The sequence below is a fragment of the Acomys russatus genome, chromosome 23 (genome assembly GCF_903995435.1).
Source record: "Acomys russatus chromosome 23, mAcoRus1.1, whole genome shotgun sequence".
NCBI classification, from domain to species: Eukaryota; Metazoa; Chordata; class Mammalia; order Rodentia; family Muridae; genus Acomys; species Acomys russatus.
In genome coordinates this window covers 24,830,429-24,842,875 of record NC_067159.1, presented here as the reverse complement: position 1 = coordinate 24,842,875, position 12,447 = coordinate 24,830,429, and the positions used below count along the sequence as shown (strand labels likewise).

General features: G+C 39.7%; 1 protein-coding gene across 1 annotated transcript in view; it reads right to left on the bottom strand.

Annotated features, from left to right (window-relative positions):
* Positions 1 to 12,447, bottom strand: part of Pde5a (phosphodiesterase 5A) — a 121,288-nt gene that overhangs the window by 49,397 nt on the left and 59,444 nt on the right. Inside the window, exons 8-9 of the mRNA XM_051166056.1 lie at positions 10,600 to 10,708; positions 9,634 to 9,721 (exon numbers count right to left, since the gene is read on the bottom strand). Of these exons, the coding sequence (XP_051022013.1) occupies positions 9,634 to 9,721; positions 10,600 to 10,708 (197 nt within the window). The remainder of the gene's footprint in view (positions 1 to 9,633; positions 9,722 to 10,599; positions 10,709 to 12,447) is intronic.

Genomic DNA, 12,447 nt, shown 5'->3' with positions numbered 1-12,447 from the left:
GTTTAAAAAAAAAAAAAAAAAACAAGGGCTACGTCATCTCGTCTTTGTGGCTCCTCACGTTGTAACTATGAACTGTTTATGTAGGCTCTGGCGGCCTCCCAGTTGGAATCCTCCTGCAAGCCATGTGTTTCACGCTCTTATGCTCAGATCACAGTGGAAGTGTCTTTCAGCTTTTACAGAAGTTGTCTTGGACATGATAGTCATTGCTCAGAAATAAGATGTTCCTGCAGGCACACAACGGAAAGTGTGACACAGGGCTTAGGGTGTGCACATCAGGCCATCAGGCTAATTAAGTCTTTTACATAGTAATTCAAATCTGTCCTACCTAAAATTCACTGAACAAATATGTTAAGAGGTATAAGTGGATCTGGAGATGTAGTGCAGTGGTAGACTGCTGGCCTAATATATGCAAAGCTCTAGGCAAAAACAAACAAACAAACAAACAAAAAAGGAATATTAACTTCTGCCTCTGGAATTACTCACAAATCATTTAAGTGGAATTCCAAGTGAATATTAAGTCCACTGTAACCATAGCCCACTGCAGAAGAGAAAAAAAAAAATGTGTCTGTGTTACAGGCCACCACTTCAGGTGCAGAAATATAGAATTAAGGCCCAGGGCAAGAAAAGGGTACTGAAGACAAACAGCCATTTAAACATATAATTAAATTATCTCTTAAAAGTGGGCTGGGCAGCATTCATGCTTATCCCACTGATCTCATTAAATCCTTCAGAAAATTTAATTATAGCAAGCAAAAACTACACGGAAAGGTTTATAAGAAACAAACCGAGTTCTTCCCAGTGAAAATTTAAGGCTTGGGCACATTTATAGATTAAATTTCCACCATTTCTTCACTAATGATCAGCGAGAAGAGCTAAACAATGTAGTGACGAAATGCGGGTCATTTACATTTCTTACAGTTGCTGTATAGAACCGAAGATACAAGAACACTCGTGAATACCAACTAATAAATATAATCATAAAGTAACATAATGCCCAGAACTGTATTAGGAGAAAAATGAAGCAACAAAAAAGCCAAATAGTAAATTATGAGTCTTCTCTAATATTATGGAGTGGACTGAGCACTTAAAAGGGCATCCTCTCATGGGGCTGCTGCAGTTGTAAGAGCTGACTACTACAAAGCTCCTCTGGAAGCCACAGGGAGGATGGTTTTGAAATCCTGCTACTGCATCCTGTTCTGTAATTCTGGGACTCGTAGTCTACTTCCAACCCTCTAGCTTTTCAGTATAACAGGGTTAAGACATATATACTCTGCTAACACCGCAGGTTCTCTCTGCTGTAAACATTAACATCAAAATTAGCATGTGGCCTTAAAGTAAGTCAAGTTTATCTTAATACCAATTTTACTAAAAATTATTTTTGCTCATATTTTGGGCCAATAATCTTAGGTCGTGATGCATATATATAAACATTTAATCTTATAAAAATTGTGCTTATTTTTGTCAATAATCTTAATTAGGGAACATTTTTCTATATAAAAATATTTACTTTTTCAGGTAATCAAATCAATCATCTTCACCCACCCCTTCTAGCTCTTCCTGTTCTGTTAGTCCTCTTCCCCCCTTATAACACAACACGTCCGTAAAAGTCAGTTTTCTAAGGGTGTGGCCCATCACAGGTGGATTACATACCAGAGAATGGTCCCACACCCAACAGTACTGGGGCAGCGTGAACTGGACTGCATGGGTTTAAAAAGACAGAAAGACAGACATGAAGTTGGGTAGGCAGGGAGGCAGGGGTGGGTCTGGGAGAAGCTAGGGGGTGGACGGGATCAAAGTACATTGCACGATGTTCTCAAAATTAATAAAAACATTTTAAAAGAGTCATGTTGCAGGGAGTGGTGGCACAGGCTTTTAAGCCCAGCGTTTGGTAGGCAGATCTCAGTGAATTCAAATGTATTACGTTCCATGCCAGCCAGGGCTTCAAAGTAAGACCATGTCTCAAAACCCAATCAACTCATCGCCCCGCCAAGCTAATCCCCACAAATGAGAGAAAACATGTGATATTTGTCTTTCTGGGTCTGGATGGCTTCACTCAGAATTGGTGCCAAGAATGGATTGTCTCTTCTGTAGCTCTTGGCCAGTGAGGCCCCATAGACCCCCAAACATTAAGGACTGTTGCTCACACTCTTCGTTACTCTTCAGACAAGACGCTAGTGCTGAAGACACCAAATACTTGAGCCACAGACATGGAGAAGTGAAGCTGGTGCTGACCTGGAAGTTCCACCCCTGTTGGTTAAGCTTTTAAAACACTGGAAAGTGCTATCTATGCACAGTACCAGAGGAGAAAAAGTAATCATCAACCATACTCAGTTATGAACCTTGCAAACTACAATTATAATTGGCCTGGCAAGATATGTTCACTGGTACAACAGTGGCACCAATGCCATGGGACTAACTACTTTCTGATTGGATTTAAGGCCTGCTACACAAGTTGAAAGCTATACTTAGTACCATTATTGAGACCAGTACTTATGGTTAGAATGGTCAAGGGCCCTAAAGGAGAAACTCTTCTTTTCACTCTGTTAAGTGGGTAGAATTTTAAACTAACAACTTACCGTTATATTTATGGATTAGTGAATCTCTCAATTCTCATCAGAGAAGATTCTTTTTGAAGCTGATGGTAATTAAGACAACTGTTCAAGATGCAAAAAATAAGAGCCTGAAAAATGCACATCCCTAAATGGGGCATCTATAATATGCAACCAAGGCTCAGGAATCATCGTAAAAGGAGGAAAGGAAAGATTGTAGGAGTCACAGACAGTGGACAATTAGAAGGAAACAGTGTCTTCTGGACACAACAAGACAGTTGAACACATGAAGTCACAGAAGTTGTGAGTATTCAAGACCAGAATAAACAAACAAACAAACAAAAGCCAGACCTTAGTTAAAGGCCTATTGGCAGTTGAAAGATAGTAGGGAAAGGGAGAGACAGTTTTCTTTGAGAATGTGGCCCCTGATAGGTGGCTCATGCTTCAGTGGAAGGACAACACACACACACACACACACACACATACACACACACGCACGCACACACGCACGCACGCACACAACTACATGTCCATGAGCACAAAGTAGGGAAGATGGAGTAGATCTGGGAGGAATTGTTTTTCCTAGTACTTCTAAAAATTCTTATCAGTTTCACACATGTGGATTACAAGATCTTAATTTTCCCCCTAACTTGCTAGTGATCTCTTACAACACCTAGTTATCCATTACCTAATGGCTTGAATCATTACCTTATTTCATACTGAATTTATATTTGAAACAATATACATATATATCCTATATTTTAGTATTTTTTAAATCTTCAATTTTACAAGAGCATGTATATGCTAGGCAGGCACTCTGCCACTGAGCTATGTCCCTGGCTCCATTAATATATTAATATCTCTTTAATATACTTGTTAAGTGAATTTTAGCTGAGGCAGATTTGAACTATTTACTCTACAGGACACTTACCCAGGTATTATCCTAGCAAACTGCCTTAAAAAATCCCCATCCCTATCCATCTCTGTTAATCATAGTTAATTGAAATGATCTTTTCTATTGTTGCATTATCTAAAATGTTGCTTTCAGCCAATACATTTCTTAGAAGAACTGTATTATACACTATTACACACAACACAATTGCGTACTCTAGTCTCTAGGCTGCACTTAAACTTTCTTTTTTCTTCCAATAACCTTACTATGTTTTCTACCGCATGTACCCATCTCAATCATGTTACATTTATAGTAATTTATTTCTGATAAAGTAATTCTATATGTACATTTGTGTCTGTAGCTCATTCTTTTTTTATATATTCTAGTTGTAAATATTTATTTTGAGGGTCTCCACCTCCATCTTAGAAGATATTAAAACTAATCTAACCCAGGAAAAGATCATATACAGCAAAGAAATTCCAATCATTCAACAAATATTATTTTCTTGATTTTTAAATCACCCAGTACTTTATAGATTTCTTCACACAGATGATACATATTTCTGGCCAAGTTTATTCTCTGCTACTTTGGTAAGTGAAATTTTGTTTTACATTCTCATTTTCTACCAAATATGTCCCACCAAACATTAAATTTAAATGTATTTATTCATTCATTCTTTCTGTCATTCTGTCATTCATTCGTTCGTTCATTTGCTTATGGGCAAATTCCCATGCTGTAACACAGGCTGGCCTTGAACTGAAAGCAATTTTCCTGCCTCAGCTTAACAACTGCTCAGATTGGAGATGTACGCTATTAAGCCTGGCTGCTCTGCTTAATAACTTCTTGTTGACCACCATGGGGTTTCCCATGAAACCAACATGTCATTTTCTGCATTGTTTGCCTTCTCCCTCTTCATGTCTCATTTTATTTCATCACCTTCTGTCTAATTGCTTTGGTTAGGATCCTTTTGGCATCATGGATGCATTGCATTATAAAACCTTACATATGACTTTATGAATTAGCTCTATGACAGTAAGTATTGGTGATCGTCCCGCATTCCCCCCCACAACCAACCTCGCATGCTACCCCCATACCTTTGGTGCTGGGCACTGAGTCAGCATGCTGCACAGGCTGCTTGGCTGCATGGCAGCTCTCCTTCTAAGCTATGCCCAGTTGCTCCCAATGCCATGCCCTAAAACTTTGAGGTAGTATCTCGCTGAGTTGCTCAGGCTGAGCCTTACACAAGTGGTCTTTCTCTTTTAGCCTTGCAGAAAAGTAGGATTACAAGTGTGTAGCATAATGCCAGGCTATTGGTCTATCATATTACCTAATTAAAACTGTTTCCGTCTCTATCTGTAGTTACATTCCCACTGTCCTTGTTTGTTGTCTCTCTGGTCCCTGTTCTATGTGTTAAAGACTTATTGTTCCCCTCATCTCCTTGGTTTATTATTTTTTTCAATTTCATTCTCCTGTTTTCATCCTTCCTATTTACTTAGGAGAGGCAGCACAAAGAGGACAGAAAGAGGTGTTTCTTTGAATAATTGAATACTAGGTTAAAATAATCTCATTATTTCTTGGTTAATAATAAAACATTCTTTTCAGAAATATTAGTATTTCATGCTAAATATTAGTCTGTTTCTTTTTCTTCCAGCACTTTCCTTGTTTTCTATTCTTCAGTCAAATCTCAAAGCAGATCTTCACTTTTATAATTTTAAACTGTAAGTTCTTGATTTTAATTATTTTAATGAAAGTAGCTTTTATTAAGGCACTTTCCTATAAATGTATTTGGACCACATCCCCTCCCCATCCCCCTTTGTTCGAGTCTCCCTAGTTTCCCCAACAATCTCCCTTATCATTTCATAGCATATATTTGTGTACATATAGTTCAATCTGGAAACATGACTACTGCGCTTTCCTTCCCAATTATGCTCACTGTTCTTCCTTCTTTAGATCTCTGCCTAACTTCCTCATCATCATCTTTGTGCCCGTGTGTGTGTGTGTGTGTGTGTGTGTGTGTGTGTGTGTGCGCGCGCGCGCGCGTGCGTGTGGGTACATGTACACACATACACAAATTCTGCATATGACAGAAAGCATGGCATTTGTCTTTTTGTACTTGGCTTATTTCACTTAAAATAATTATCTCCAGTTTCACCTATTTTGCCTACAAATGGCACAATGACATTCTTTACCATCAAATACAACTCCACTATGTATATGTATCGCTTTTTTTTTTTAATTCATTCATCTCTGTGGTGAGGATTTAGAATGGTTCCATATCTTGGTTATTAGCAATACTGCAGCAATAAACATGGATGTTCAAACATCTGGTGATCTGCTCACTTAGGTTCGCTCAGTTAAACAGCTGGGTTGTATAATAGCTCTCCTTTTCCATTTGTTTATGACAAGGACTACTATGTAGCTCATGCTGACCTTGAACTTCCAACTTAGCCCAGGGTGACCTTGAACTTGCAGTGATCCTCCTGCAGCACCTTTCCAAGTGCTGACAACTATGATTTCTTAATTATTTTTCTTCCAATTATTACCGCTCCACTATTATTTTATTTCCTGATATATAGTAAAACTGAGCATAATTTGCAATTCTCTACCTAGGAACAGCGCAGGGGTCGGTACTTTTAAGTACTACCTAACAATGTGGTCTATTAAAAAAGTGCAGAACTTAATTTTATTTGCACTATGAGAATCTTAGCAAATGTTTAAAAACAAGAAAAAAGTTAAAGTGCTAAGAAATAAAACCTAATGCAAAAAGAAATGAGTAAAATAAACTGGAAGCCAAATTTAAAAATTTAATCTTGTAATAATCATTCATTAACTTCAAATTAGTATAGAACACAAGAGGGTAGGCCACCTCTCCCGAATACTCACCCTTTAAAGTCCATGTGTGAGTAATTTCTTAAACAAAGCCCAAACAATTAATAGAGTAAAACAAGATAACAGGAGCTTTCTACAGCATAGACAAGAGAGAGTTAGGAGAACCCCCAGATTACAGCATGCACAGTAATGGGCATACTTCCTCTAACAGCTCTTAGGCAAGGTTCTAGGATAGCATGGTTTTTATTTTTATTATATTTTCTTACTCATAACATGGTAATATAACCCATCTAAAACAGGAACATACTAAAGGCTTTTGTGTTTCCTGTGAATGGTAATTTCTTCAAATATGTTCTAAACAAAGGAGGGTTGCGTGGGAGGAATTGGAGGCAGAAAGGAGAAGCAGTTAATGGTGTGTGTGTGTGTGTGTGTGTGTGTTTGTGTGTGTGTGTGTGTTGCATAATATATATCATACGCAAACACACACATACAATATGCTTTGAAACTGGTACGGAGAATAGAGATCAAAATTTCTGGAAAATACGATATGGAGATATTTAGCCTTATCAACAGGGCAAGCAACTGGTTAAAATGAATGCATGCTGGACAAGAAACATTTTTCCCGAGCGGTGGTGGAAACATTCTGTATAAGGCCGGGCAGGTGCTGATAGGACACAATACCCTGGGGAAGAAAGTTGACGATGCAACCGACTCTGAACTGGTCTAATGTTTATAATTTCATCTAAACGTCAGTAATGAAAACCAATGAAGAGGAAGGAAGACGATTACAGGAACACACATGGAGCGGCCTGTTTTCCTGCGTGGGACTCTGTGGGGACTCTCCATTAGCGCCGCATATTGGGATCTGGTCTGTGACACACAAGACCATGATCTTTTTTCCCCAGTGTACCCATGGATATCAAAGTACGTGCAGAACTCAACCTCCCAGCTTTGCCACGCTTATAAGACAGCAGGGTACACCGGGACAGCTCCATCTCACACTTGCAATGAACTTGAGTACGTTGTCTGTTCCACAAACTCACATTTATTTCTTTTTAAACAGAGACTTTCCAGTTTCAAAGACAGCATTTGCTGGCTTTTTGACTCTGCTGTTCAGTAGGACAGTGTGAACCCACATACTGGAACAAGCCTGGTTACTCTTATTCCTTTTTTGTTTTGATTTTATTTTTATTTTTTATTTTTATTTTATTTTATTTTTTGAGGCAGGGTCTCTCTATCAAGCAGCCCTAGCTATCCTGGAACTTGCTATATGGACCTCAAATTCAGAGAGATCTGCTTGTTGGGTAGCACCACACTCGGCTTAAGTCTTCCCACTCTTAGCTTAACATATTTTGCTCATTTTTCTGAAAAACGGGCAAGATTAAAAAGTGCATTTTGACAGGTCTACAGAGTTACTGAATGCTCCAAATCATTTACACGGGTGAAGCAAAGGGCTTATGTGCCACTTTCCCGGGCGTGTGCTCTGTGACTATGCGTAAAGTGCACAAGTACCAGGCACGCGCCTTCCTCAGCAAGCTCCCGTTCCCACCTAGGATTTCACAGAAACACTGTTGAGACAAAGCAAAGCTGTGCCTCTCCCACCGTCTACAGTCCTTCCTTCATTCCTATGACAACCTATTAGTAAGTGACACATCTCCACAGGAACTCGTTTCACATTCTCAGTGGCAGTTAAAGGTAGTTTTTTATCCTTACATGAAAATCATTTTTTTTAAAAAGCAGAACTCCTAGTTGATGATAATGTTTACAGACGTGCTGACACGTTCATCGGCTTCCAACCTTTTTTTTTTTTTTCCCCCTAGCCCAGAAGAGTACTGCTCTGCACAGCACAACAAAGGGGGTGCTCCAAGCTTCTAGGGGTTTACACGGGGTCTGCTCCTGAGCCTGGTCGGTGCAGGACTTGCCGTGAGATAGATGCTGTGACAGGGGGGTGACAAGACTGGTGAGCAAGCCCGGAACGGGCAAGAGACAGATACATCTTTAGAACACAAACATGCAAACCTGCAGAACAACTGGTTCCCTTCCCATGAACTATGTTGGAAGGAAAATCAAATAAGGGAAATCAAATTAGTGAGCCTGGAATCAGAACAAGGCAAGGCGACTCATGGAAAGTTTAACGGCCTCCTAGCAAGGGAGTTTAAGTTGTGTCCAACTTGGAGGATAGGCACTTCCAATATTTGAAACGACACACACACACACACACACACACACACACACCTGCTTCCATGTTAAATAATACTTCTTTTTCTTGCAACCTGAAAGCTGTTCAGATATTTTAAGGTTCATTTATACCTAACTGTTGTTCCATTAGGGAGGATTAGTTTCAAATTCTAATCTTTAGAAGTCATTTACCTGTCCTTTAGCTGCACAATTTTGGGAGCATCCTATTAGTTCAGTCTGCTTTCTCCGTGTTAACCGTGCGTAACGAGGATATAAAATAACGCACTTTTGGTCCACCTCTGTCTTTTTAAAGACAGGGTTTCACTATGTAGCCCTGGCTGGCCTCGAACTCGGAAATCCGCCTGCCTCTGCCTCTTGAGTGCTGAGAATAAAGTGATGTGCTACCAATGCCCAGCAATGTTTGCCCTGCTCTTAATAAAGCCTAGGCCACCAAGAAGTAAACACGTCAGTAGCAGGGAACATTGTTCCATCATCTGGGGAGGGAATTTTTGTGCCATTCTGTAGTGGAGTTTGTCCTTTAGCCTTTGTATACAAATGTAAGACCTTAGGATAGCGATTTCTGCTTTGCTTACTGATTTATGCCAAGTTCACAGACTACAGAAGTGCCCAATAAATACTGATTAAATGAATAAACAAATCAATACAACTTAAAATTTCAAATGTCAGAAAATAAGACTAAATATACATTGTCAGTTGATGCCTCTCAGTGTATGAACTTTCAACATGTTTTTATGTGTGTGCAAGTGTGTGTGTGCCCGTGTGTCACAGTGTGGATGTGGATGTCAGAAGACAACGTTCTGGAGTTGGTTCTCTCCTTCTACGATACGGGTGCTGGGAATAGAACTCAGGCTTGGTGGCAAGGACATTACCCACTGAGCCATTTTGCCAGCCTAGTCCACTGACTTTAACGTATCATTCTTAAACAGAAACCTCAGGCAAAACTGCGTGCTAATTATTAAAAAGAAAAAAAAATACAGTAGAGCTAATAAAATGTCTGACATGTATGGAGGAATTTATCAGCATAAAAATTTTAACTTCTAACTCTAAAGTTTCTCTTTCCTTTGACAATTTATTCTTTAAATCTACAATTAACAGTTGAAAGTAGTCTGGGATACTCTCTTCTTTCACAAATGCAGAGTGGCTGAGCCAATGGAAAGGTCTTACCTATGACTTTGTTCTTCTTCCCATTTTTTATAGGTGTGCAAAGCAAACTTCCAACACAGTGCGTGTTTACATGCCCCGTGTTTTCATTCTAAAGAAGAACAAAAACAAGACTGCTAAGACAAAAGAAATGATTGGTCCCACAAACACCATATGTATGGCACATGCGAAATAACTCATATGCTCATCTTATCTTAGCTACAGACAACAGGCAATATAGTCAGTCTTTATTAGAACAATATACCAAATTTTCTTTATTCTGTTTAAACTTTCCAAAGAGTTTATAGCAATAGTAAGTCAAATCTTTATACAATGTCTGCCATCTTAGTGAGGTAGAGGTCTCAATTTAACAAAGCAGGCATAATCCAAAAGGCTGGAAAGAACACATTACAATACTGGCCTTCTTAATAACACCACTATACGTGAAGCCTACATTTCTAATGTCTGAAAAAGTTGTCCCAAATGTGCAGGCAACAGAATCAATGCAGCTGTATCCCAAGCTAATGCTTCTGAAAGATTAAAGAAAACACAGGTATTCAAAGTGTTTAGTGTCTGAGGAACACATCTCTGTACATTCACTGCCAAGGCAAATGGATAGCCATCTTCCCCAGGAACAGCTCACTAAGAGAATTGCCAGTCATGTGTGTCCAAACCACAGGGTCCTTAATTTTTACAGATAAAGTCAGCAATTCCATCTGAGGAAAGTTACTGTCCCTATGTTGCTAAAATTGCCTTAACCTGGAGTGTTGGCTTGTTACTATACAAAGCCTAGGGAGAAAACACCCAGCACAGCCTCTCCAGAACATCTAGAGCTGCTTTACCACCCTTCCCCTGAGCAGCAAAAAAAAAATGGAGATCACCCTTAAATAACCAGTTTCCAGCCCAATCCTTCAGACAAAGAGCAGCTGTAAGTATGGGTCTGAAAGGAAAACAGCCTGTGAGCATCAGGTCTAAAATTAGGTTACTTACTGTCCAGGGAAATCTTCTGTCCTTAGTGACATCTGGGATGTTAAGTGGCTCCATCGTGTTTTTGACATATTGAGCGTACATGTAATTGATTTTGTTTGCATCGTGTTCCCTGCAGAAATAATAGATGTGAGTTCCTTCTATGCGCTGGGAGACGTGCTAAACAAATGGGTAAAGGAGGAAACTGGTGGCTGTGAACTACAGGGGGAAGCAGTATCTTAATCTGAAGATGTGTTGGATTACTATGGGTCAGTCATTACACCAATCTGAAGAGTCTGATACAGCAAACACCCACAGTTTGGGCTGTCCATAACAGTGGCTCTCAACCTGTGGGTCACGACCCCTTGGAGTGTTGCGTATCAGATATTCCATTATAATTCATAACTGTAGCCAAAGTACAGCTATGAAGTAGTCATGAAATAATTTTATGGCTGTGGGTCACCACGACCTGAGGAACTGTATTAAAGGGTCGAAGCCTAATAGAATTTTACTAGGTTCTCTCTAGTTGAATCTTCCTCCTCTTATGTTTTTTTTTCTTCCCTGATATGCCTATTTTAGTTATAGTTTTACTAACTGAAGAAATAAAAAAGGAGTAGGTGATATTTAAAAATGAATATATGCCTTAGGCATGGGATTCCTCCCTATGTTATTGGTCAGTGAATGCCCCCTCCCTGAGAAGTAGATTTCATGGTTCCAGAACGTACCATGCTAGCTTCCAAAGGAGGGAAGCGACTAGCAGCCCAACCCAGCTATGATGCCTATGGACCACAACAAAGAATAAGATAACCCCAAAGGTGCAGTAGTGGCATGGATACCTCAGTGGTACCCAATAACTCTCCAACTGAACTTAAGGCGCACTCATGAGAACTCATGCCTGGTTCTCATGCCAACCATGTGGGGCTAGTGAGGTCATGGATCTTGGGAGAACCTACTGCAACCGCTTTATGGAAACAGTATGATCTCTAACTACATTCTAAGTATCTGTCCTTATACCCACAGATAAGTATAGTTCTCGCTCCTCTTAAAGGGAACTTCTTTTTGCAACTGATGGAGATCATTACAGAAAGCCACAACCAATCAAACTGCAAAATTGTGGAGCCCCATTTCAGTGGATACATCTACAACACAATTCCTGCACCTAAGGCCCAGGGATCATTGTAGAAGAGAGGTGGAAAGATTCTAGGAGGCAGAGGATCTGGGACTGTGTTGTGAGTGTGTCTCCTAGGAATGTCAGAAGCTATGCCCATAAAAGCTCACCAGCAAGATTGCCTAAACATGAACTGAACAAGGTTGACACCAGTAGACATGCTAATATGGATGGAGAAAAGTTCACAAGGCCCCAATCCTACACACACACAAAATCTACTGGCAACCAAGGAATGTTGAGAGTGAGAGGAATAGTCTCCACAGGGAAGGGAAGAATGCACAAACTGGCTACCTTTACCAAATGGTCAGCCTTGAAAACATGGATATAAAAGTAACATTATACAGACTACGCAGGTTATATTTCTGTATTTAGCAACACACACACACACACACACACACACACCCCTGTGTGACAACAACAACAAAAAAGAGACTGAATTTGAAAGATAACCAGGAGGGATGTATTTATGGGAGAATTTGGAGGGAGAATGAAAAAAGGGAGACATTGCATAATTATATTGTAATCTCAACAAATAAAAATAAATAATACAAAGTAATCATTGTTTTAAATCTAAAAAAGAGTTATTGGTCAAAGAGTCCCCAGGGGGCTCCAAAACAATCCAACATAATTACACAGTAAAACCTTATTGCTGGGCCGGGCATGACGGCGCATGCCTTTAATCTCAGCACTTGGGAGGCAGAGGC